We start from the raw sequence: 26818 nt of genomic DNA, 5'->3' as shown, positions 1-26818 counted from the left end.
ACTGTTGAGTACTTGCAGGTGGTGCACCTGAGGGACTGAATTTTTAATTTTATTTCATTGTAATTAGTTTGTATTTAAATAGCTGCATAAAGCTAGTGGCTACCATATTTATTTTTTTTAATATATTTTTTTTATTGATTTCTTACAGAGAGGAAGGGAGAGAGATAGACAGCTAGAAACTTCGATGAGAGAGAAACATCGACCAGCTGCCTCTTGCACACCCCCTACCGGGGATGTTATTGAACACAGGAGTATCAATCAGAAAATTGGTACTGTTTAATAACTACTAAAATAATACCTGAGCATACTAGAAAAATAGATTATTTTAATCTAAGCTGTAATTTAATAACTGATTAGGTTCAATTTAATAATTTCCCTCTTCATTTACAAATTGGAGAGATGGAAGGTTTCTAACTACCTATTTTTCTAGTATGCTCAGGTATTATTTTAGTAGTTATTAAAGTAGTACCAATTTTCTGATTGATACTCCTGTGTTCAATAAAGTAGATAATCTCAGTTACATGAATGTATATTTTTCCTTTTGTCTCAATAAAGTTATTTTCAGTTGGATTAACAAAATTAAAAATAGCTGTTAAATAAGTGTTTCTTCATTATCTTGAGAGTTTTGAGGGGACAGTTATTCTCTTGACCTACTACCTCCAGGCTTGTTGGCACTTGATAGCTGCCAGATTGATATGTCATTTGTTATTTATTTCAGGTACAGAAACATTGAGTGGTTCTTAACCTTCCACCTTATGCAGTGGGAAGATTCTAACCCTAGAGTACATCAGACTGTGTCCAACTTTTGACATTTACTATATGATTTCAGTGAAACTGCTTTACTCCCCAGGGCATCTGTGCTCTGGTTTGTAAAAGGAGACTTACATGGTAGTGGTTCTGAATAACAAATAATTTGTTACATAGAAAATTTCCTGGCACTTAATAGGTACTCGATAAGTATGAATTACCTTCTCTTCCCCTACTGCATAGGTTTTATAGCCTTCTGTAATTTAGTCTTATGCTTAAGATTCCAGCCAAGTTTAAGACATATTCTGGTTTTAGGTCGTGCTGGTTCCCATTGCTTACTAGAATTTTGTACCTTGTTTCATTTGTGTTTATTGCTTATAGATTCCTCCACTTGTGCTTTGGATTCCTTCTCTTGACTTCTCAAGGACCCATCTTTTATCTTCATCATGAATTTTCTCCTTTTTATTGGGTCATTGTTATTAGTATACAAATGTGCTCTATAGCTATACTGTTCAATATGGTTGCCACATTTCAGTTGTTCAATAGCCATGGCTGTTGGCTACCATACTGGTCAGTGTAGATGTAGAAATCTCGAATATATCCTCTCATGATTTCACATTCTCCCCTTGCTATTACTTCATTTTGCTGATATTCTTTCAAGCAAATTTTCAAGAGTTGTCTTTGTAAGCTCTTTTCACTTTCCATTGCTCTTCAACCTACTCCAGACTGGCTTCTAGCACCATCTTACCACTGAAATTGTTTTAGTTAAGGTTCCCAGTGAGTTACATTTGCCAAATTCACATGATAGGATCTTGTACTAGCCTTCAATATAGTTGACAACTGTTTTCTGCCCATTTACTTGCTTCTCTTAGCTTATGAGACACATGGTTGTCTTGCTTTTCTCCTACCTCATACCTTGTTATACTTTTTTTGTGTGTGTGCTAATCCTCGCAAATGGATATTTGTTTCCATTGGTTTTTAGGGAGAGGGAAAGAGAGGGAAAGACAGAGAGAAACATCGATGTGAGAGAATAACATTGATTGGCTGTCTCCTACACAGGCTGGGGAGGAGCCTGCAACCAAGGTGGATGCGCCTGACCAGAACCACCTGGGATCCTTTGATCCTCAAGCTGATCCAAACCGGCTAGAGCTCGATTGATTTTTAGAGAGAGTAGAAGAGGGGCCGGAGAGAGAGAAAGAAACATCAATGTGAGAAAGACACATCGATCGGTTGCCTCTAGCACTCGCCCCTCACCTTCACCCTTACCCGGGCCATGGAGCAAACCCTCGACTGCTGATGTAAGGGCAGAAGCTCTAACCATAGGGGGACACCGCCTAGAGCTCTCGGCATGCTTTTTTTTTTAGAGGTTTCTCTCCTCTTCCTGCCTCTAAGTATTGGCATATCCTAGAGCACATGTGTCAAACACAAGGCCCGCGGGCCAAATCCAGCCCGCCAGGCCTTGCAATGTGGCCCGCACCGCGCTGTCATCACTGCACTCCGCTGTCAGTTTATGACATTGTCAGTTTATGACTGTTCAGTAAACCATTCGGCCCGCGATTTAGGCTGGATTTTAGATTTTGGCCCCTTCTCTGATTGAGTTCGACACCCCTATCCTAGAATTTAGTCCTGCGTTTTTTTCCCCCTTCTCTTTTTAAATTCCTTCCCTATGTGATCTCCTTCAACTTACTGTTTTAAATACACTGTGCTTATGGATAATTCTCAAATTTATGTTTCTGGTTTAGACTTCTTGCTTGAACTCCACATCTTTTACTTAGTTGCCTGCTTGATATTACCCCTCAGTTATCTAAATAGACATTATCTAAATAGACTTAACATTTCCAAAGTAGAACCGTTTCTCCCATATTATTCTTGTCCCAGTATTCTTCATCTCAGTAATTGGAACCTAAGATTTATCCCTAAATCCTCTTGGTTCTTTATCTTTCATATCTACTTGATCATCAAGTTTTCTTGGTTTCTAAAATATCATTTGAGTTTGTCTCCTATTTGACATCTTCATTTCTACCAGCCTCGTCTCAGCCATCATCTCATGGGCCTACTGAAGAAGCTTTTAACTGGTCTCTACTTTCACTCAGCTGTCTTCAATTCATTCTCTTCCCAGTCACCAGAATTTAAAAAATGTAAATTAAACTATACCAATTGCTTCAAGCCTTTAATAATTTTTATTATCTCTTAGTTATAAAATATAGGATCCTGTCTTGTGTGTTCTTTTCAACTTAGCTAATCTTATCTCCACACTATTGCCCTGGTGCACAGATTCGTGTACATTGAAAGGAAATTAATTAGAAAGTGGCCGGAGGGGCGGGACTGGGCAAGATGGGCCAGGCAGCCTGGAGCCAACCTCCCACACATTCTCCCCGGCTGGCCCCTCTTGGGGCGGCAGAGCATTTGTGGAGTGAGTGGGGTCCCTTCTGCAGGTGGGATCCCTAGGCCTGACCTGCAGGGATTATGCTAAAACCAGCTCTCGACATCCCCCAAGGGGGTCCCAGATTGTGGGAGGGCGGTTCTCGAGTGATGCACCCCAGAATTGGGCTCCCTCCTCTCTGGTTCCAGGGTGCGTCACCCAAGAACTGCTGCCGCCAAGTCACTGCAGCTGGGCAGCTCCTGCATTGAGCATCTGCCCCCTGGTGGTCAGTGCACTTTGTACCTACTGGCCAGTTAGATGGTTGGATGGTCACTTAGCCTTTTACTTACTTACATATATACATATACATATATATATGTGTGTGTGTGTGTGTGTGTGTGTGTATATATATATATATATATATATATATATATATATATATACACAGACTAGAGGCCCAGTGCATGACATTCATGCTCTTGAGGGGGAAAAGGTCCCCTCAGCATGACCTGCACCTTTTAGCAGTCTGGGAGCCCTCGGGGAATGTCTGGCAGCGAGTGGGCCTAAGCCGCCAGACTGATATCCTTAGTGCTGCTGTGGAGGCAGGAGAGGCTCCTGCCACCGCTTTTGCGCTCACCAGCCTTCAGCCTTCGTTCCTGCATTGAGCTTCTTCCCCCTGGTGGTTGGTGCATTTCATAGCAATCAGTCGTTCCACCATTTGGTCAATTTGCCTATTACCCTTTTGTTACATAGGAAGATTATGTATAATGATTAGTTCACACACCCTTTCCTCAAGGTGCTGTGGCTACACTGGCATCTTTTCTTTTCCTTCAAAATACTAAGTTCTGTTTTCTTTCATCTATTAGCAATGTTGGTATCTTCTCATTTGGGTTTTAGCTCCTTAGAAGGCCATTTCCCAAGCATCCAATCATAGCACTTGGCTAAATCTAAATTATGTTATTAGTTTACTTGTTAGTCTTCCTTAGAATATAAACTCTGGAAAGAGAAGAACCCTTAATTGTCTTATTCTCCAATGTACCATCAAACAGTGCCTTGCACAAGTGCTCAGTCAATTTTTGTGGACTATCAATATATATACTAGTGGCCTGGTGCATGAAATTCATGCACGAGGGTGGAGTATGTTTTTCAGCCCCGCCTGCACTCTCTCCAATCTGGGACCCCTCGGAGGAAGTCCAATTACCCATTTAGGCCCGAACCCTGTGGGATTGGGCCTGAACCAGTAAATGGACATCCTTCTCATTCCAGGTATGCTGGCTCCTAACCGCTCACCTGCCTGCCTGCCTGATCGCCACTAACTACTCTGCTGCCAGCCTGATCACCCCTAACTTCCCACCCCTGCCACACTGATTGTCCCCCACATCCCCCTCCCCACATACACACACTGGCCTGCTCACCCCCAACTGCCCCCCTCTGCCTTGGCCCCACTACCATGGCTTTGTCCAGAAGGAAGTCTGAAGGTCTCCTGGTCTAATTAGCATATTGCCCTTTTATTGTATATGTAAACAGGGAATATGCTAATTAGCTGGGCATCACAGCTCCTTGGGAGGAGCTGCATGTGCAGATGGGTGGGAGGGGACTGTGAGTTGCCCCCAGCCCTAGTGGCTGTGGAGGCTGGGGTTGGGGGCAGGCCAGAGTGGAGACTATACACAGAGGGGCTGGGGCTGGGGGCGAGCTGGAGTGCGCAACACACAGGAGCGCCTGCCCCTACCCCAGAGGACACATGTGGCAGCCGGCGTTTCGCTTGTGAAGAATTAAATCTGTGAAATAAAAAACTCGTACTGTGCTTTCATCAACTTTTAGAATTGTAAAGGTCTATAGAGATTATTTGACTATTCTGTTTATCTGGTCGGTAAGGTTCTGATATTCCAATATGGATACCCTAGAGTAAATAGCAACAAGATAAGAGCATCAAAATAAGCATAGTGGCATTTATTTTACAATGGCCTTTTAAGGTCAGAAGCAAATTAAAATGTATTTAGGTAAAGACTCAGGCAATTTAAGAAAAAGGTTGGAAATGGAAGAGAAGTGGTTTTTAAAAATACATTTTTATTGATTTTATAGAGAGGAATTGAGAGAGAGAGAAAGAAACAGGAACATTGATTAGCTGCCTCCTTCACAACCCTCTTCTGGGGATTTATTGAGCCGGCAACCCTGACATGTGACGTGACTGGGAATGGAACTGGCGGTCTGCTGCTGCATGGGAGGACGCTCAGCCAACAGGCACACTGCCCAGGGCTGAAAGAGGAGTTCGTTCGTTTGTTTCAATTTAATTAATTTTCAAAGCATCACATATAGTAGTGCATATATCTCCTTTTTCTTTTTTTTCTTCCCCCATAGTGAAAGAGAAGTTTTAAAAATTGGATACTTTTCTTGCTGCTATGTAATCAGCTGTCTTTGACTTTGAAAGTTTATGTAGCTGTCAGTAGTTCCTGATAGTAGGCAAAGCCTGTTAGGTTTTGGTGTTTTAATTTTAAAGTTTCTCCTACCACCCCAGGTTTCTAAGACCATTCGCTGACATTGATTTGCACGTTAGGGCTCTTTGAGGTCCAAATTCTGAGAGGGGTTCCTGATAACTCTTAGGACTGTTCTACATTAGGAGCAAGGGCTTTGTTAAGAATGCATATGAGCAAAAAGTTAAGCCGTAGCCTTTGGGCTTCTCTGCCCTAGAAACTTGGTAGCTTTAATGAGAGCTTGAGACTTGAATTTAGGGAAGGGTGACTGTTGCAACACCTCTCTGTGCCAGGGTTAGGAGTCAGTCCTGGGTGAATATAAGTAGAGCTCAACCTTTCCCTTCTCCCCAATAGCAGCTGGGGTTTTGGCTGAGAAGATGTGAAGCTGGCTGGATTCCATTTCACTCAAATTACTCACTTGACCCTGGAGAAGAGCAAAATAGGCAAGAGCTATTGAAGAGGGAGGAAGGGGAGAGCCGTCAGTGAGTTTGATCAGGCCAGATGACCCGTAAAAGCATTTATCCTGAGAAGAGGCAGGGTGGAAGATGGAAGAGAGAACCAGAAAAGTAACTGTTATGCATAAGGCCCTCATCTCAAACTTGCTTTGCACATCCAGGCTCCCTTACTGACTGACCCAGGCCAAGTTGTAACTGGATAAGAGGGAAAGACTATCCATTTTCTATAGAACAGAGGTGATGGAACAGAGTGAAGTTATTTCTTTGACATTTTATAATTTTATACACTTAGGCTTGACTCAGAGTACCTGTATTTCTCTTGGTCTGGGGCTAGGCTAAATGACAATAAACAGGAGGTAATTTAGGGAAGAAAGGAATGCTTGATGAGACAGTTGTGTCTAGTGCATTTCCAGGGAACTGTCTTACAAACTTAGGAAGCTGATACCCAGCCTGGGCTACATAGAGAGCTTTTATTTCCTTCTTATGATGAATCGCTGAAAAAAGATCACTAGGAAAGCATAAAGCCAGCATCAGTCTTATAAATCATTCTGTGTACTTCGTTTCATTCATCAAATTGTTGAAAACAAAACAACATTGACCCAGCTAATTAAAACTTAACTGATCTCTCTCCAAGCAACACAGTATCAGCACTAAGGTTGGTAGGAATGGGTAACATTTGGAGGTAAAGAAATGGGAAGGAAGGATGCTGGGAAGGGACATTTTAAGTTAATGTATCATCTTAGTTTTCTTTTTCTTCTCTTGAAGTGTGTGGAAAGTATACAAGAATGTGGAACCCCGGATCTTTCTTAAGTGTAAGACTTGAATGTTGCTTTTATGAAGTTAAATATGAAAGGTGGTGTAAAAACGGTGTAAATGGGACATTTCTAGAGGTTCTTGATGTGGATGGAGGATGCTCTGACCAGTAGTTTGCTGGTATAGTTGAGGGATGGCAAGGAGCTGCATGATTGATATGAAAGGTGGAGATAGTTAGAGAGATCAGGATTTGGAATGCAACTGTTCTGAGAGTCAATGTAGTAAGGAGAAAACTGTTTTCATGGTCACTAAGAGAGCATGGGAGGCTTCTGCCTTTTTATGGCTCCTACAGCACACATACATCCTGATCTCCCTAATTAGGTCAGATCTCCCACTGTAGGCTCTCATAGCATCCTGTGCCATTCCTCGGTAGCACTTGTCCCCTTTGCATTCCCCTTCTTCCTGTGTTACTTTGTCTCCAACCATACTCTATTGGTCAACTCCGTGAGGGCAGGGCTCAAGTCTGTTTATGGTTACCACTAGAGGCCTGATGCACGAAAATTCATGCAAGAGTAGGCCTTCCTTTCCCCGGCTGGTGGCACCGGCCTCCCTCCTGAACCGGCTTGCCTCTGGGACCTGGGCTTCCCTCCTCCGGCCGCCTGCAGGCACCTGGAACCCAGGCTTCCCTCCGCTGGCGCTGGCAGGCACCCAGGACATTGGCTGGCTTCCCCCGGGGGCCACCCATAGGCACCCGAGATCAGGACCGGTTTCCCTCCCGCCCCCGCCCCGGCTTTGTCAGGAAGGATGTCCGGAAGACACCTGGTCTAATTAGCATATTCCCCTTTTATTATTGGTGCCTAGTATACTGACAGGCTCGTAATATACAAATTAGCAAATACTTGCTTAACAAGTGTGATTAAATTAGAAACATTTACTGGATCTACTTTATCATGTAGAGATATAATATTACCTCCAACTTACTGATTAAGGTGGGCTTATTTTTCAGGCTCCTGGTAGCTTTTGGTGTAAAGGATGTTGAACTTGGAAGAATACAGAACAGTGAGGCAGATTACTGTGCAAACGCTGTCATTGTAAATAATGGGTTCTCCCCTTCCCCCAGTTTTATTGGTGTAGCCCTCACTGTCTAGTGCAGTGGTCGGCAAACCGAGGCTTTCGAGCCACATGCGGCTCTTTGGCCCATTGAGAATGGCTCTTTCACAGAATACCACGTGCGTGTTTGCAAGTACCATACAGTGTGAATGAAATTTCGTGGCCCGTGTGCAGAAGTCAGTTTTTGGTTTTCAAAAGAAATTTCAATCGTTGTACTGTTGATATTGGGCTCTGTTGACTGATGAGTTTGCCGACCACTGGTCTAGTGGAATTACAGTTTTGTTGATAAATATTACTACCTTTTTTTTTTTTTGTTTGTTTGTTTTTGAATTGTCTCATTTCTGAAGTCTGTTCAAGGCTTTCAATACTAGTATAGTCATTTGAATCTGTGAGGACTGCAGTTCTCAGCATAGGCACAGACTCCTACCTCCCCTGAGATGAATTTTTATTCACTCTCTACCCCTATGAGTGCAGATCAGTCACTGAGATTTCTGAGAAGGTGTTTTCACCCTTGTTTCTGATCTGAGATGCTTGGTCTCACTAAAATTTAAACAGGGCAGATGTGGATGGGAGGGGTTCTTGAGGAGAGATCTCATTCTCATGGCTGTAATTCCTACTATAGTGCTATTTTGTCAGATAATAGTGGTGTCATTTTTTGACAAAGTGCTATTTGTCTTGGACTGTGATTGCTCTATTAGTGAACTAGAAGCTTAATAGATTACTTAGAGATTTTACTGTTTTATGTTAAGTTTATAGAACTGACTTAAAAATTTGCATTTATAAAAAACTTAAAACTTGATTGAACTTCAAGGGATTATCTATATTAGGGCAGAAAGGTAGGAGCAAACATTCTATTTCATGTGGAAACTAGAAATAAAAAATTTCAGAAGTACTGGAACCTTTGAAAAATACTGTTTTTCACCGAAACCGGTTTGGCTCAGTGGTAGAGCGTCGCTCTGCGGACTGAGAGGTCCTGGGTTCGATTCTGGTCAGGGGCATGTACCTTGGTTGCGGGCACATCCCCTGTAGGGGGTGTGCAGGAGGCAGCTGGTCAATGTTTCTCTCTAATCGATGTTTCTAGCTCTCTATCCCTCTCCCTTCTCTGTAAAAAAAAAAAATCAATAAAATATATTTAAAAAAAAAGAAAAATACTGTTTTTCTACGATATTTGGTAGTATCTAGGAAGTATCAAGTATATAACTAGAAAATATTAACAAGGGGACACCTTGACTTAAAGTTCTTTAAAATAAGTTAATTTGTAAATATTAACTTTTAAATGTTTTACTACAAATTGACAAGCTACAGAATTTTTAGGAGTCTGCTTGTTTCTTTTTTTTCTGATTTCTGAGAAGCAGATAAAAACTTGCAAACTGAAGAAAGCATCTTTGTTATAATAAAACAAAGAAAGCTGTTATGCTGTTATTGTCCTTCATAATATTAAGCAGATACAAGAAGCACTCATATTTATTAAAAGAGCTTAGGGATAGTAAGTATCAATTTTTGTAAAATAGTCCCTGAGTCCTTAATATTATCAATTTCTCTTTCACACATAATTTTTCATGTTTGTTGATTTCTCAGAATTGAAGATTTGTTCACTTTGAGGCAAGTGCTGTATATTTTTTTAGATTCTTATATTTCCACATGTGAAGTATGTAGGAATATGAAACAGGCAAGAAATTAAACCAGATTACCTATTGCACAAAAGCTTTAGTACTGTGAAACAGCTGATGTGTTTGAAAGTCTTAGTGGTTCTCTTAAGCAATGGCTGAAGGTGATTGGAAATTGTCACATCATGTTCAGAATGGGTTGCTTTATTTCATACTTGATACAGTTTCTCGTTGCCTTTAAATGACCCTTTTCGTAGCAGTTTTGCTCAGTGGGTAGAGCCAATGGACTGAAGGGTCCTGGGTTTGATTCCGGTCAAGGACATGTACCTCGGTTGCAGGCTCCTGGCCCTGGTCGGGGGCATGCAGGAGGCAACCAATCCATCTCTCTCTCTCTCACATTGGTGTTTCTCTTTTTCCCTCTTTCTTTTCTCCCTAAAAATCAATGGAAACATATCCTCAGGCAAGGATTAACTCAAACAAATAAATGATAGACCTTTTGAATAAAGAAATATTGTACCTGTGCCACCTTTTAGATAAAAAGTCAGCAATAGTAACCCAGTCCATTTAGGATTAGGCTGTATTACTTGCATATACATTTAAATGGCTACTACATTGGCCTCCTAGTTGTTTCTTGGACATGAGACACACACTCCCCTTCAATGCTAACTCCTCAACCTGGAACACTCACACAGCATCCCTAAGGCCCACCCACTCCCATACTTCCTCCTGTAGAGCTTTGTTCCGATGCCACCTTATCCCTGACACCCTCCCTGCCCCCTTTGTTTTATTTTTTTCCACACTACTTATTGCCTTCTGACATCTGTGTGTTTTATTTATTTGTTGGCCTGTCTTTCCCCGCTCAGTTCTATAACATTCAATTTGTTATACTTCAGTTTTTCAAGAGGAAATAACAAAGATATATTTGAAGTATACTGTGTAATCCCACCCTGATTCTAATCCCTTCCCTTATTCCTCAAGGAAGTTATTTTGAATTTGTTATCAGTCTCATATATTTTTCTTATAGTTTTGATATATGTGTATATACCCATAAAATAACATTATTTTGCATGTTTATGAACCCGATACAACTAGTTTCAGCATGCACATTTCTATCTGCAATTTGCCTTTAAAATTTAGTGTATATTTAGTGATTTCAATAATTGATTTTTACTATTATATAGCAGCCTACTAAATGAATATAGTTCATTTATTCCATTGTGGAAAGTTTAGCTGTTTTTAATATTTTTGCCATTACCAAAAAAAGTATTTTGTATGTTAATTTTCAAGCATTTCTGTAAGAAGTGTTCCTTGAAGATACGTTGCCAAGAATAAGTAAATACATGTGCTATTTATTTATCCTTTTGTGTTACTAATATTTCAACCCTCAACAAATTCTAAAGAATTCTGTAAAAATATTCTGAACGTTCCCTTCCTTGTTGGCATTTAAGAAATGATACAGCTTAATGAGCCTAAATATTACAAAAAATCTAGTGTGGTGGGATCTGGAGTCTGAGCCAACACATAGGAATTGCTTACAACACAGATAACTATTTTTGATTGCACATAATCTTAAAATTTAGTGACTATAAAATAAGTTTAATGTATCAGTTTATAACTAAAGCCCAAACTGTGTCACTTTGCAGAGTTGTAGAAAAGAGCATTTCTGCAGTAGTAACTATTCTTTTTTTCTCATCCCCTAGGTTGTATCAGAGTAAGATGGACGGTAGCTTTGATTGTGATTGTGGTGAGCTGGAGCCACCTGATCACTAACAAGAGACATCTGTTAACCAACAGCTGCCAGGGCTTCCTGTTGAAATAAACAGCAACAAAGGAAGACAAGAAGCAAAACGGAAATAGTGCTTACCAGCACCTTAGAACGATGCTGCTCAGGACCAGTCCAACACTGAATGTATCTGCACTGTGAGGAGAATGTTCATAGAAGCCTGTTGTGTGCATATTTATTCACATTTTTGTTAAATGTTAAATCGTTTAGCACAGTAAATCTGAGTGCATACTATGTCATTTCATTCCGTTTGAGTTTCTAGAGTGTTTTCTTTAAATGTCTGCAGAATTGCTGCCCCTTTCTTGAACTATGAGTACTCCAATCTTTTTAATTCTCAATATGAGGAGAGCTTTTTGAGCTTTAAATCTAAGGGGAACTCAACGGGCCTGGTTGGCATATGCAATGAACATCAAGAAACCATCTTGCTGTGGAAGCAAAATTGTTTTTCTTCTCCCTTTTTGAAAGATCCTTCCTTTTGATGCCAGTTTTCTTCCTTGTTTACACAAGTTCAACAATTCGAAAGGAAAAGGCAATAGTAAGGGTTTCAAAATGGCAGAGAAATTTGAAAGTCTCATGAACATTCATGGTTTTGATCTGGGCTCTAGGTATATGGACTTAAAGCCATTGGGCTGTGGAGGCAATGGTTTGGTTTTTTCTGCTGTAGACAATGACTGTGACAAAAGAGTAGCCATCAAGAAAATTGTCCTTACTGATCCCCAGAGTGTCAAACATGCTCTACGTGAAATCAAAATCATTAGAAGACTTGACCATGATAACATTGTGAAAGTGTTTGAAATTCTTGGTCCCAATGGAAACCAGCTAACAGATGATGTGGGCTCTCTTACCGAACTGAACAGTGTTTACATTGTTCAGGAGTACATGGACACGGACTTGGCTAATGTGCTGCAGCAGGGCCCTTTACTGGAAGAGCATGCCCGGCTTTTCATGTATCAGCTGCTACGTGGGCTCAAATATATCCACTCTGCAAACGTACTGCACAGAGATCTCAAACCAGCTAATCTTTTCATTAATACTGAAGACTTGGTGCTGAAGATAGGTGACTTTGGTCTTGCGCGGATCATGGATCCCCATTATTCCCACAAGGTATGTGGAAAGCCAGCGAAACAGACCTTTAATGATGTACATCAGTAGGAATATGTACTTTTGTATTTCCTTTATGTACTGTGGCAGAATTTTTAGTTATTTGTATTAAATTTTACATAATACAGTACCTTTCCTTATTACTTTTTATCCTTACCTGAGGACAGACTTAGAAATCAATAATATTTTAGGTTTTCACAATTATGGTTATTTTTTTGTTTGTTTTTTAGATCCAGGATTCTTCATGTGCTATATTTTTGTTTCTTTTTCAGGGTCATCTTTCTGAAGGATTGGTTACTAAATGGTACAGATCTCCACGACTTTTACTTTCTCCTAATAATTATACTAAAGCCATTGACATGTGGGCTGCAGGCTGCATCTTTGCTGAAATGCTGACTGGTAAAACCCTCTTTGCAGGTTAGAAAGTTAAAATATATGGAGTAAAATTTCAGAGATAATTTTTTATGTATTTATGAAGAAAGATTTATCTAAGACTTAAAGCAATTTGTCATAGTCTGGAATATTAAAATGTAAAGATAAAATGGTGTTTTTAATATTTTAAAAGTTGAGAAAACTTATTCACATATTCACTTAATTGTTTACTCAGCTAATTTAGTGGGAATTATAGTGTTCTGTCCTGGCTGGTTAGCACAGTTGGCTAAAGCATCGTCTCTTTATGCTAAGGTTGTGGGTTCAATCCCCAATCAGGGCACATACAAGAAGCAACCAAAGAATGCATAAATAAGTGGAACAAAAGTCAGTGTTTCTCTCTCAAATCAATAGATTTTTTAAAAAGGATTCTAGTGTTCTTTTGTATATATTTCTTAAATATAATTTTGTATTTCTTAGATCCATGATGCTTGTTGGTAACCTGTGTCAAATGATATCTGAATTGCCTAGTTTTGTCAGTTTTTGTCACTTCCTGGTGATATTTTTTAGCTATTACTAAAAAATCTAGTAATTCTTTCTTTGCCTGCCCTGTCCCAATCATCCCTGTTGTTTGAGCTGCCATATCCTGTTGCCTGGCTACTGTGATCTTTCAGAATCAAACAAACCAACTCAGAAATATTTTGCTGAGATTAGTGCTATTGAGGGACTCTAAAGTGTGTGTGAGAAAGAATTTAGTCAAGATGGCAAGAGGCAAATAATCCATGAAAAACACCAGCTATTGTAAAGCAAAGTTTTGAGTTGGTATTTATCAGTGATGGCTGGAATGGAAGACATAAAGGAGTCAAAGGATTTTCACTATTTAGGAATAGTGAAGAATTTTGAAAGGTGAAAAGAGAGAGAGAAAAAGTGGTATCTATTTATGGATAGCTGTATAAATAAGGGCTTGAGCCTGGTATACATGAATCAGTGAGAAAAGTTTGATGAAAACAAGGTGTCATATTTATGACTGGTTAAGATGGGGACAGAACACTTAGAAAGTAGACAGAAGAATTGCCATTTGAAAAAAGTAGGAAATAGTACTGAAGATTTTTTTGAGTTAGAGAAGTGATGTGTTGGTGATTTGTGTCTTTTTCTCTTTTTATTTTATTTTATTTTTAAAAAAAATATATTTTATTGATTTTGTACAGAGGAAGGGAGAGAGAGAATTAGAAACATCGATGAGAGAGAGTCATCAATCAGCTGCCTCTTGCACACCCCCTACTGGGGATATGCCCGCAACCAAGGTACATGCCCTTGACCGGAATCGAACCCGGGGCCCTTCAGTCTCCAAGCCGACGCTCTATCCATTGAGCCAAACCAGTTTCGGCTTTTTCTCTTTTTTGACTTACCTTTTTTCCTCTGTAACAAATGTTACAGTGGGCCTCCCACCATTCTAAGTTTGTGCTAAGGGCAGAAGGAAGAGAATGGAAGAGTCTGCTTACAAAAACAATAAAAGAAAGATTAGAGTACGTAAGAAAGCTTTATTGAAAGGATGGTGTATATAATAAGTGCCCTTAATTTTTTTTTTTTTTTTTTGATACTGATACTGATAGTACTAAGCTTAACTAACATTAACTAATCTATTGGAATTTTTTCCTCCTAAATTTATCTGGAATTTCTTTCATGATGTGTGATAGTGATTGAATTTCCTTGTAGAAAACTGAGAAAATACCAGTGATTACTGGAAATGAAATTGTTCAGTGGGTTAAATTTTTTTGAGGAACAATACTGTAATTACAAGTTATATTCCAGCATATATAAAATAATTATTACATTATTTGTTGTTAAGTGACAAATTACCTCAAAACTTAAGTGGCTTAAACTACAAATATTATCTCTCAGTTTTTATTAGTCAGGAATTTGTGAGTGGCTTCGCTAGCTGGTTCTGGCTCAGATTTGCTTAGTCAAGATGTTGGGGTTACAGTCCTCTGAAGCTTGGTGGGGATAGGAGATTCCACTTCTAGATAGCTTACTCACATGACTTTAAGCAGGAGGTCTTACTCAGTTCTGACTGTGAGTGTCTTCACAATATGGCAGCTGGCTTCCCCCAGAACTAATGTCTAAAGGAGAGAGCAAAGAAAGTTAATGTATCTTTTTTTTAAAGAAATCAAACTTCTTTTTTTAAACATATTTTATTGAGTTTTTTTTACAGAGGGGAAGAGAGAAGGATAGAAAGCTAGAAACATAGATGAGAGAGAATCATCGATCAGCTGCCTCTTGCACACCCCCTACTGGGGATGTGCCCGCAACCAAGGTACATGCCCTTGACCAGAATCAAACCTGGGACCCCTCAGTCCGCAGGCCGGGGCTCTATCCACTGAGCCAAACCTGCTTTGGCTAATGTATCTCTTTTAAGAAAGGTATTTTTTTAGTATGTTCACAGGATCTAATATAGAACATTTTTTCCCTCCTGAAAGGTACCATGTAACCATTACACTGTTACATGAGAACTCTTTAAGTTTTTGAAGAAACTTTACACTGTTTTCTAAAGCAGTTGTACCATTTTACATTCCTGTTAGCAGTGCATGAGTTCCAATCCTATATAATAAAAGGCTAATATGCAAACCAACCAAACTGTGGAACAACTGGTCACTATGACTGCATTAACCATCAGGGGGCAGACGCTCAACACAGGAGCTGCCCTTTGGTGGTCAGTGCGTTCCCACAGGGAAATATTATTCTTTCTCTGTTGAATTGCTCTGACCCCTTTATAAAAAATCATAAATGCAAAATATATTTTTGTTACTTAGACTCAAAAGTGACACACTGTCACTTGAGCTTTATTTCATGTGTTAGAAGTAAGTCACTAAGTACACCTCACACTTAAGGGGAGGTGAATTGGATATCGCCCTCTGACGAGAAGACTACCGAAGCATTTGTGGACGTATTTTAAAGTTACCATAATAATATTTTATCAAGAAAGCAAAAATTTAACTTAAAATGTAGGTAATGCTCCAAGTTGTATGAAATGGGGTCAGAATTTACAGCTGAATTGATTAAACAAAGATAATGTATTTTTAAATGTTCATTTGGTATATTCAGATATTGCTTACGTATATCAATAAAAAGAATTTGATAAAAAAACAAACCACCTCTAAATAGCATAACTTTTATTTTCAACTCATGTAAACCATTTAATGGAATTATTTGTGAAATTATTTGAAAGATCCAGCTGTGGTTTCCTTCTAATGCTATATTGATAGGTTAGTGAACCATTCTATAAAAGCAGCATGAAAGAGATCTAAGTGTTTATTAGGGATAGTCCTCTCAAATGAACCGATCAATAAATGGCAAGGACTAAGCATTCATTGGAAATCTGTGTATTTTTAACCTATAAGAAGTGTCATGGCCTATTTTTGGTACAACTTAATATGTCAATTGGATCTCTAATAGTTTCTCAAAACTTTCTCTTTCTGCTATCTTCCTCATCATAGTAAAACAGCCACTTCTTAGTTGTTAAGGTCAAAATCATCATCCTTCACCTTAGTTCAAATCCCGGCTTTTCCTTCAAAATATATTCAGAATCTAACTGCCTGCTATTATCTATATCGCTATCCCCCACCCTTCAGTTCAGTCAGCTAGTATTTCTCTCCTGGTCTATATACGACCCTCTATCTAGCTTTCCTGCTTCAATATTTGCTATCTATAGTCCAGTTACCACATAGCAGTCATAGTAGTTCTCTGAAAACAAGTCAAATTTTGTCATTTCCCTGCTTAAACTAATGGCTTCCAATCCAGCTCAGGATAAAGCAGACCCTTTGTGTTCTATTTTAGGCTGGGATCTGCTCCACTATCTCAGCTACACTTGCCTAATTGTTAGACATTCCAGGCCTACTCACTCCTCAGGGCCTTTTGGGCCTTTTCCCATTTTCCTGGAATTTCTTTTATCTATATGAATATATGGTATGTTCCCTAATTTCCTCAACTTTCAGCTTCTCAGTGAGGTATTTATTCCTTCATAATTTTCTATGTATTAAACCTACCCTCAATCCTGTGCCCCCCCCTTTAGCATATATTTTTCTTCATAGCATTGTCATCATTTGACATAAATTTGTTTTCCTCCACTAGATTGTAAACTCCATGAAAGTAGGTACTTGGTCTGATTTGTTTCATAGCTATAGTCTAAAGTGTCTTGTCTACAGTAGGCATTCAAGAAAAATTGGAATGCTGAATGAATTTCTAGAAATTAGTGGAAAAGCAAAATGAATGGTTGTGGGTTTTGTTTTTTTGCACCCATTTAGCCTAAAGTTTTCTCTTATTTAATAGTGGTCCTGAAATGCTAACTGAAACTAACACATAATCATAAAACTTTTTGCTTTGCAAATCTAGTTCAACCTTTCATTTTATTGATGATGAAATGAAGTCATCATCATGTTAAGTATTCCCAAAGTTATAGCCAATTAGGTAGTGGTATAGCTAAGACTAGAATCCAAGTCTCTTGAATCCCAATTCATTGATTCCCCTTCTTCCCCTCCACCCCCCACTCCTGACTACTTTGATACTTTAATATGAGGCCAGACTTTTAAGAGTTAGTTTCTTATGGAAATAAAGAACTAAAACTAAATATATTAATAACTAGAAATTGAAATAGATAGGCTTTTTGGCAAGATTAATGTTATTAAAAAAACAATGAAACCTGCTGATTAATGATTCAGTTAAAACCATTTCTTCCACAATGGTCATTACAGTATTATAGTTAACTTCTTAGAGCTTTAGAATGTTTATTACCAAATATGTAAACATTGAGGAATGTGTGTTTATATTTGGTGTTTTTTTGTTTTTTGTTTTTTTATCTCATTCAGGTGCACATGAACTTGAACAGATGCAGCTGATTTTAGAATCTATTCCTGTTGTTCATGAGGAAGATCGTCAGGAGCTTCTCAGCGTAATTCCAGTTTACATTAGAAATGACATGACTGAGCCACACAAACCTTTAACTCAGCTGCTTCCAGGAATTAGTCGAGAAGGTATTGTGACTCAAGAATATCGTGCTTCTAACCTTATAGTCGCAAAGTGTGGGGGGTGTGTGTGTGTGTGTGTGTGTGTGTGTGTGTGTAAGCAAGCAGGATCTGTGTATGAAGCTTTAGCTTTTTATCCTTAGATGTATGACTTTCTCTTAAATAGTCTTTAGATACTTAAGGCATACCTTATACTTAAACTCTCACTTTCTCTTTCTTGGCCTGGCACTTAAGCTGGGATCTGTTTTCTTTGCTCCTTTGAATCATTTTCCACATTTCAGAAAGTGTATACCTCCCTCCTGGTTCTAACTCCTTTTACTTTTCCAGTTTATACCTCTGACTATCATAGATGAGCATATTGGATCACTGGCTCCCTAAGCTGGAATGGAATTGTGTAAGGGTTATATAAATAAGTGTAGGTATGAGTAAGAATGATTTAGGTATGAAAAAGTGAATTTAGTTGGGTGGGTGGGGGAGGGGAGAAGCAAAGGCTTCAGGACAAGGAGGAAGTGGAGGAATGAGCAAAATTGTTTACTGAGCAAACACATTACATAAGTTTGCAGATTGATGTTAGTATTAGGTGCTAAAGTGGAAGTTCATGCAAGCTTGAAAGTAGTAGGAACTTGGGGAGAATCAAAACTTTGTTTACCACTAAAACAATTTCATATCTAAAAATACTGACATATCTTTAGATTTGATATAAATAAGATACAAAAATCTTTAACTCTTATAGTAATCTGTCATAAAAACAAATTTTTTTAGGAAGTGCATTAGACATGAAAAATACCTTCTTTAAAAGTTGATTGTGTCTTACATCTTTAAACATTATATTGTATTAAAAGACATCAGTGTCAGGATTGTATAGTTCTGTCATGAATCACAAAGTGATTTATAATGTTAAACATTTTAAACATTATCTGAATTATACACCCATTATTCATATGAGGTGGGTGTGTGTCAGTGTTTTAAAGTAGCAAGTGATTTTGAAGTAGTTAGGCACTAGTTTGCAAATCATGTTGACATTGTCTCCTCTTTTCAGATATGCTTGGAACTCATAGTAATTGCCTAAATAAAAAGGTAGCTACTGTATTTAATTTCAACAGGTTTTGTGGGCTTTCTTTTAAGTAGTTCTACATTCCTAACCAACCTTCGCTGTCCTCATAATCAGATTCCATTGCTAGTTCTCGTGCTTCTAACCTTATAGCCGCTGTCACAACATCCTGCTCATAACTGAATAGCAGTCACATAGCACTTGACTATGCCTCAGAGTTTTCTGTGGGAACTCTTTAAAAATGCAGACTATTAAGTCAGAATCCAGAGGTGGGGTGGGGACCAAGGCAGGTATCGTTATTTTTAAAACTCCTACAGGTATGGCCTTGCCAGCCAAGTTGAAAGACACTGCTTAGGGATCAAATGGTTAGGCTCTGCAGTGTGTTGTTGCTCTATTGCTTTGTCTTATCAAAAGAGACAAGCTAGAAATATTAGATATTGCTGTTAAAGCACTGTAATCTAGCTAAATTTGAATCTTCTTTTTTACTACCCTCATTAAGGTGGGACAATGTCTCAGTCAGCAACAAACCAACCTGAAAATTTGGCTCACGGCTGGAATTTATTCATAATGTGTTGAATGAGTGTCTTTGATAATGGATTCATTAAGTTAACCATTGGGCAAATATCCTTGATATTCACAAGTGGCAGAACTGTGCTCACTAATGCAGTGTTTAAAGATATGTTCTATATGAATTAACACATTAAGACTATTAAGACCCTTTCTTTAGACGAATACCCTCTTCATTTTCCTCTATCATACTTACCTCTCATCCTCCCTTTCTCTGTAATTTACCACATATTTCTTTTCTTTTCTTTTTTCTTTTTTAAAAATATATTTTATTGATTTTTTACAGAGAGGAAGAGAGAGGGATAGAGAGTTAGAAACATCAATGAGAGAATCGTTGATCAGCTGCTTCTTGCACACCCCTCACTGGGGATGAGCCCGCAAGCAAGGTACATGCCCTTTACCGGAAACGAACCCGGGACCTCTCAGTCCGCAGGCCGACGCTCCATCCACTGAGCCAAACCGGTTTCGGCCACATATTTCTTTTATTTATTTGTTCATTTATTTAATTATTTTTTAAAACATATTTTATTGACTTTTTACAGAGAGGAAGGGAGAGGGGGAGAGAGTTAGAAACATCAGTGAGAAACATCGATCAGCTGCCTCCTGCACACCCCCTCCTGGGGATTTGCCCACAACCAAGGTATATACCCTTGACTGGAATCGAACTCAGGACCCTTGAGTCCGGAGGCCAACACTCTATCCACTGAGCCAAACCGGTTAGAGCTACCTCATATTTCTATATCTTAGACTCATTTCCTCTACAGCAGTGTTGTCCAATAGAACTATCTACAATGATGGAAATGCATATACTATTTATGCATACACTTGGGAGCTCAATGTGGCTCCCAAGTTTCTTATTTCTTCCTCTTTTTATTAGTTGCCTACAGTTCCCAAATGCTAGGGATCTTACAATATATTCTTCTTGTGCAGTTGAATATATCTCCTCCTCCTCTCTAAGAAAGGTGATTGTGCTGGGTCAACCATCCATAATTCTGTGCCTTCCGGTCTCTTTTGCCTTGAGACATGTGGGCCCAGAGGTAATTAAGACTTTTTTTTTTTTTTTCCAGGAGAACCAAGAATAGTTTGATATATTGTGAAATGACCTCCTAGGTTAGGATAATAAAATAGAGCAAAGGAAGGAATCTCAGCCCTGGGTCACTGAGGGGTATGAGTACCAATGAGCCTTAGGTTTTTTTCTCTTTAGTTTTTATCAGACTGATTTGAGGGTTGAATAAGATAATGTAAATAGGGTCTTTTCTAGAGTATAGCTTAGTTTAGAGAACGGCTATCTGTTCATTTGAGACAGAAGGTAAGGATAATAGGATGTGTAACAGATCATAGTGAAGAAGCAATAATTGAGATAAATGTGAAGTGGGTTTACCTGTTGAGAATGACAGGGAAGATTGAGAGCATGAAGGGATAGTGTAGAACATTGCTGAACACAATAGCAAAGGCTAAATTGAAATTTTACAGTATGAATTTGTAGTGAGACAGATATATATGTGATTTTCCATCTAGCTTTCATCAGTTCTATATGGTTAGGAAGCAGACAAAGTAGATGTTGGAAATGTTTCAGAGTTGAAGATTGGTGTAAATTATAAAGCATACGAATGTGTGGTGGTGTAAGAGCAATCTTTAAGCTGGTGATAGTGTGGTTCAGGTGGGGTAAGGAGCTTAGGAAGATCTAGCAGTCTGAATTAGTGGGAAGAATTAGGTGTATGGTAATTCCACCAGGGCCCTAAAATGATCAAGAGCATTATGTGATATGCTGGCATGAGATTCGTGTGAACAGATTCATGACTAGTATAACAGCTAGTCATTGAGATGAGGGAGGAAAGGAGAAAGTCTTTTTATTAAGCACTAGATACTAAGTTTTTATAACTTATAAGATATCTCTATCCATTTTATACATGAAGAAACTGAAGTTCAGCAGATTTAAGTAACCTAGTGATTCAGTGAAATTAGTGAGTTGCAAAGCTGAGATTAGGACCTATGTATTAGGTTGAGCCACTTGAAATTGCTGTTATTTGACCTTTTTTTGACTGACAAAAATGGTAGTTTCATATGGTTCATATTGATATATTTATTTTCTTTTATAATTGACCATAAAGTGAGTTTTGGATTACATTTCAAATTTTTGCTATGTGTATTGAATAAATGTCTTTTCTTTTTATATATATATTAGGCTAGTTTTATATCTCTGACAAAACTTTAATTAACTTACCTTTTAATTGCATAGACCTTTTTTATTTCCTTTATGAGGTGTTAGACCTTCAGTGTAGTTAAGGAGTTTTATCTCTTTCTTTTGCAGCACTGGATTTCCTGGAACAAATTTTGACATTCAGCCCCATGGATCGGTTGACGGCAGAAGAAGCACTTTCCCATCCTTACATGAGCATATATTCTTTTCCAATGGATGAGCCAATTTCCAGTCATCCTTTCCATATTGAAGATGAAGTTGATGATATTTTGCTTATGGATGAAACTCATAGTCACATTTATAACTGGGAAAGGTAAATTGATCCTAAATTAGAAAATATTTATTGCATTTTTAATAAATAACAATACAGTGAAGTTTATTTTAAAATTATATATAACACAATGTAGAATTCTTAAAAAATGTAGTAAAAGTCTCGCTGGGTTTAGAAGATGGATGAGAAGAATCAACCCTATACAATAAGATATCTCTATAAGTATCTCATTTTTACATATAACTCATTATGTCAAAGGATATAAATTATCATGATATTTATATTAAAACGTTTTTTTTCTCATAACAATTTATTTGGGAATGGTTAACATAAGTTCAGTATAAGGAACTTTTCTAATCTGAACCATATAAAACATCAAAATGTATACTGTTACACATTTTAGTTAAAAGGATTTCTTCCCTCTGTTGCCTTTTAGGATTTATAAATTCTAGAGAAGTTTGGATATAAGTATCTTAAAAGTGGCTTGGTAACATATAATAATGAATCAATATTATTTAAAATCTTCAGGTGATTTTGTTATGTAGTCAGATTTGGGAATCCCAATGACAATCTTAAAAACTTCAGGAATTCATATATTTCTGTGTTTAAAAGAAAAATGATTGCCAATTAATAAAGAAGTTGTTAATGTTGAAATTAGTTTGTTTACTCATGCATTTTTCCTCCTAAAATGTGGAGGTATTTCTGAATATGTTTACATACATCTGCCAACATCCTTTTTTTTTCCTTCCACATGGACATTTCTACCACATATATACACATTCTTTCCAAACATACCCAAATGTATTCCAATCCCTTTGTTTTTTTTATCATACTTAGTTGAATCACCTAACCTCTTTTCTGTTCCCACCTTCCCATCTCCCCAATTGTTTTTGTGTGTGTGTCTCCATCTGCCTCTATCTGGGCTCGGTGTGGTCACCTTGCTGTGATGTCAGTAGAGGATACTGCATTAAGTAGCACATACACATGGAGAGTTTTTTTCTAATCACTGGTGATGAGGTCCATGAAGCCTTCCTCTCTTTCTAGTCTGCCTATTACCAGTAGAGAGAAAATCTGTAAGACTTGATTGAGATTAGATTTCTGCATTTAGTGGCCATAAAGTGTTTTGTCTCTGTAAAACTGTGTTGGAATTAAGCTATCGACATGTCAACCACTCAGATGTTCACCTGCAGTTGTATTTAAGGTGGATGAAAAATGGAAAAAAGAGGAAGTAAGTGTGAAATTATAATTGGTCTTATTTAAGAATGGAGGTCCCAGAATTTTTATAGTATATATTTCATTAGTAATTACCAAATATTGCCTCATTTTTCTTTATGGATACAGATCTTACCTGCCTATTAAGATTATAAGTTTCTGAGGGCAGGGAAGACTTATAACTTTAGACTCTATTATCTTTCATAGACCTTTTACAGTGCTTTCACCTAAAGGGCACTCAGTGAATTTGCAAATGAAATTTGACATCTGGACTAACAGTAATGTGTTGATTCTTTTTTCAGGTACCATGATTGTCAATTTTCAGAGCATGATTGGCCTATACATAATAACTTTGATATTGATGAAGTTCAGCGTGACCCAAGAAATCTGTCTGATGTCACTGATGAAGAAGAAGTACAAGTTGATCCTCGAAAATATTTGGATGGAGATCGTGAAAAGTATTTGGAGGATCCTGCTTTTGATACCAATTACTCCACTGAGCCTTGTTGGCAGTACCCAGATCATCATGAAAACAAATATTGTGATCTGGAGTGTAGCCATACTTGTAACTACAAAATGAGGTCATCATCATATTTAGATAACTTAGTTTGGAGAGAGAGTGAAGTTAACCATTACTATGAACCCAAGCTTATTATAGATCTTTCCAATTGGAAAGAACAAAGCAAAGAAAAATCTGATAAGAAAGGCAAGTCAAAATGTGAAAGGAATGGATTGGTTAAAGCCCAGATAGCTCTAGAGGAAGCATCACAGCAACTGGCTGAAAAAGAAAGGGAAAAGAACCAGGGATTTGACTTTGATTCCTTTATTGCAGGAACTATTCAACTTAGTTCACAACATGAGCCTACTGATGTTGTTGATAAATTAAATGACTTGAATAGCTCAGTGTCCCACCTAGAATTGAAAGGTTTGATATCAAAGTCAGTAAGCCGAGAAAAACAAGAAAAGGGAATGGCAAACTTAGCTCAATTAGAAGCCTTGTACCAATCTTCTTGGGATAGCCAGTTTGTGGGTGATGCAGAGGACTGTTTTCTCATAAATCAGTTTTGTTGTGAGGTAAGGAAGGATGAACAAATAGAGAAGGAAAACACTTATACCAGTTACTTGGACAAGTTCTTTAGTAGGAAAGAAGATACTGAAATGCTAGACACTGAGCCTATAGAAGATGGGAGGTTTGGAGAGAGAGGAAATGAAGAAGGGTTTCTGAATAACGGTGGTGAGTTCCTCTTGAACAAGCAGCTTGAATCCATAGGCATCCCACAGTTTCACAGTCCAGTTGGGTCACCACTTAAGTCAATACAGGCCACATTAACACCTTCTGCTATGAAATCTTCCCCACAGATTCCTCATAAAACATACAGCAGCATTCTGAAACATCTGAACTAAAACACTCAGCAGACATTTCTCTTCGTATTCTTCATGAAATGTGTTTGTCTTTTTTTATTACTAGTGTTTAAGTCATTTTTTTACTTGAATCAGATGGTTTCATTTAGAAAGGATTTTATTAGTTCTTGGTTTTTAAAATCCAGACTTTTTTCCTACATGTGAGATGGTTTTCATTTTAACTGGCATGTCATTTGCACACACACAAAAGAATAGAGCAAAATAATGCAATGCAGGAGGAGACAAAGAAATGCACTAAGACAGTAAAAAACATTCTCTCATAGAACAATGATCTGTTTTACAGGAAACAAAAATCTTGCCTTGAAATTTACACAGTGAGACTGTACATAATTGCATGGAAATATCTATTTTTTTCCTAAAACATTTTTCATTCATGAGTATTTTCAAGTTTTTCATACTGTACACGTTTCTTAAAACACATGATACCAGCAGCAACTGAAAATGAATGCCGAATTTGGTACACATGTGTTATCTACCTCAAGGTAACAAAAGTATGTGGCAAAACATATACCACCCATAGTGCTTCACAATATGCACTTCTATTTAGCCAGCATTTATTGTAGTAAACTATTCTTAATAAGATTCACTCACCATTTATAAATGTTCTGGTATGCATTCTTTATAGTGAAGTGTTACTACATCACATCTTATTTATTTTAGCAAAGCAGTATATTTTCTGTATTTAATTATAAAAAGTTAACTTAGTTTTTGAAATTTATTTACAAATACACTTTTTCCATTTGGCACTATGGTTTGTTGCCTACTTAGCTGAATATATAATGTCAGCTTATCCTAAAGGCTGTCCCTGTACTTAATTTACTTAAGTGTTCATTTTAAGTAAAGTGCTCACTGTGTATAGGAATTTGTATTTTGGAGGTGCTTGATCTATCTACAAAGAAAAATTAGGAATTACTTTATTATAAAATGCTCCTAGAAGTCTTAATTGTGTTTATTTTTAAAAAACAACAACTGTAATGTTAGACTTGTGTGCATGGAAATAATTAAGGTACATCATAATTGTAGTTTAAAAGTTGTACATGATAAGACATATTTTGTTTTTACTGTATGTTTTTACTGAATGATCTATTCCCCATCCCAAGGCAAGCATGAATAAAATTAGGTTAAATGTAGCATGTGGCATTGCAGTCTCTTAGAATTTGTTTCATCCATTTTATTTTATTGAATTGAATACTGTCTGTATCTTTTTTTTGTTATCCTGTTTGAAGAAAAATGACAAATAAAACATGGCCAACAAATGTGGCTCCTGTATAACTTTAGATAATTGAAATTACCTGCTAGAATAAAAATTACTAGCAGAATCTGTATCTAGTTCCACTTGCGAGCATTTTTTAATTATGGCTATAGTTTAAGCTATATTAGACTATTAGCTTCTGATCCCTCTTTCAGCTCCATGTTGAGACTATTGTTCTTTTATCTCCACGCAAAATCTTTTGACTTATCTGCACATAATTAAATGGAACTAAAGCTTTCTGTAGTCATGTACTGCTTAGCGATAGGAATATTTTCTGAGAAATGCATCCTTAGATGATTTTGTTGTGCGAACACCATAGAGTTCCATTACTACACAAACCTAGAAGATACAGCCTACTACACATCTAGGTTGTATAGTATACCACTGTCTTATATGGGTCGTTATTGAAATGTTATGTGGCACATGACTGTATTTTAAAACTCAAGATGTGTATAGAAGCTTTGAGCTGCATGGTCAGGAACCTCTTTTATATATTTTTTTTCCTCCAAGAACTTACCCTTTTTCTAGAATATTCGCTTATTTCAATTAGCCTATTTAAATTACCCTGAAAACTTGTCTATTATTTTACTATCAAATTTATTACTCTAAAACAATCTTATTTTACCATGTAAATAGTGGAAAGGACTATTTGACTTCTTGGGTAGGCCCTGAGCATTCCTGGTGGTAGGCTGGATTTAGATAACTTCCCCACACCACAGGTACAAGACAACTCAAACAAGTCTTGTTGCAGTGAGAGGCAGCTGCTATCAGCCAAGTCTCTGTCTTTTACCTGGGTCCCTGGGGATGGGAAGTTAAGCAACCATGGGGGCAGGAGACTCCCTCAGCAGGGGTGAGGGTTCAGGCCCCTGCGAAATTGGGGGTGTGTGTGTGAGGGTCTGTGCCCCATCTCAGTTGACCCCCAAGTTCTCTCCTGATGGCCCCTCTTCGACTGTGCCTGTCTTAGGTTGTTCCTTGAGGAATCTTACCCATCTCTGGCTAACCAGCCATCCTCTGGGGCCAAGCAGGGTAATGTGAGGATCAGTTCTGTCTCCTTTGTATCCTATGCC

General features: G+C 37.9%; 1 protein-coding gene across 2 annotated transcripts in view; it reads left to right on the top strand.

Annotated features, from left to right (window-relative positions):
• Positions 1 to 25755, top strand: part of MAPK6 (mitogen-activated protein kinase 6) — a 30547-nt gene extending 4792 nt beyond the window's left edge. For both annotated transcript variants that reach the window (XM_084894187.1, XM_084894188.1), the window contains exons 2-6: positions 11206 to 12392; positions 12662 to 12806; positions 17621 to 17785; positions 21706 to 21907; positions 23380 to 25755. In XM_084894187.1, the coding sequence (XP_084750313.1) occupies positions 11838 to 12392; positions 12662 to 12806; positions 17621 to 17785; positions 21706 to 21907; positions 23380 to 24481 (2169 nt within the window). In that variant the 5' untranslated portion in view covers positions 11206 to 11837 and the 3' untranslated portion in view covers positions 24482 to 25755. The remainder of the gene's footprint in view (positions 1 to 11205; positions 12393 to 12661; positions 12807 to 17620; positions 17786 to 21705; positions 21908 to 23379) is intronic.
• Positions 25756 to 26818: the final 1063 nt, after the last annotated feature.

This window comes from Pipistrellus hanaki (assembly GCF_964339955.1).
Source record: "Pipistrellus hanaki genome assembly, chromosome: 1".
NCBI lineage: Eukaryota > Metazoa > Chordata > Mammalia > Chiroptera > Vespertilionidae > Pipistrellus > Pipistrellus hanaki.
This window is presented reverse-complemented; position numbering and strand designations above follow the sequence as displayed.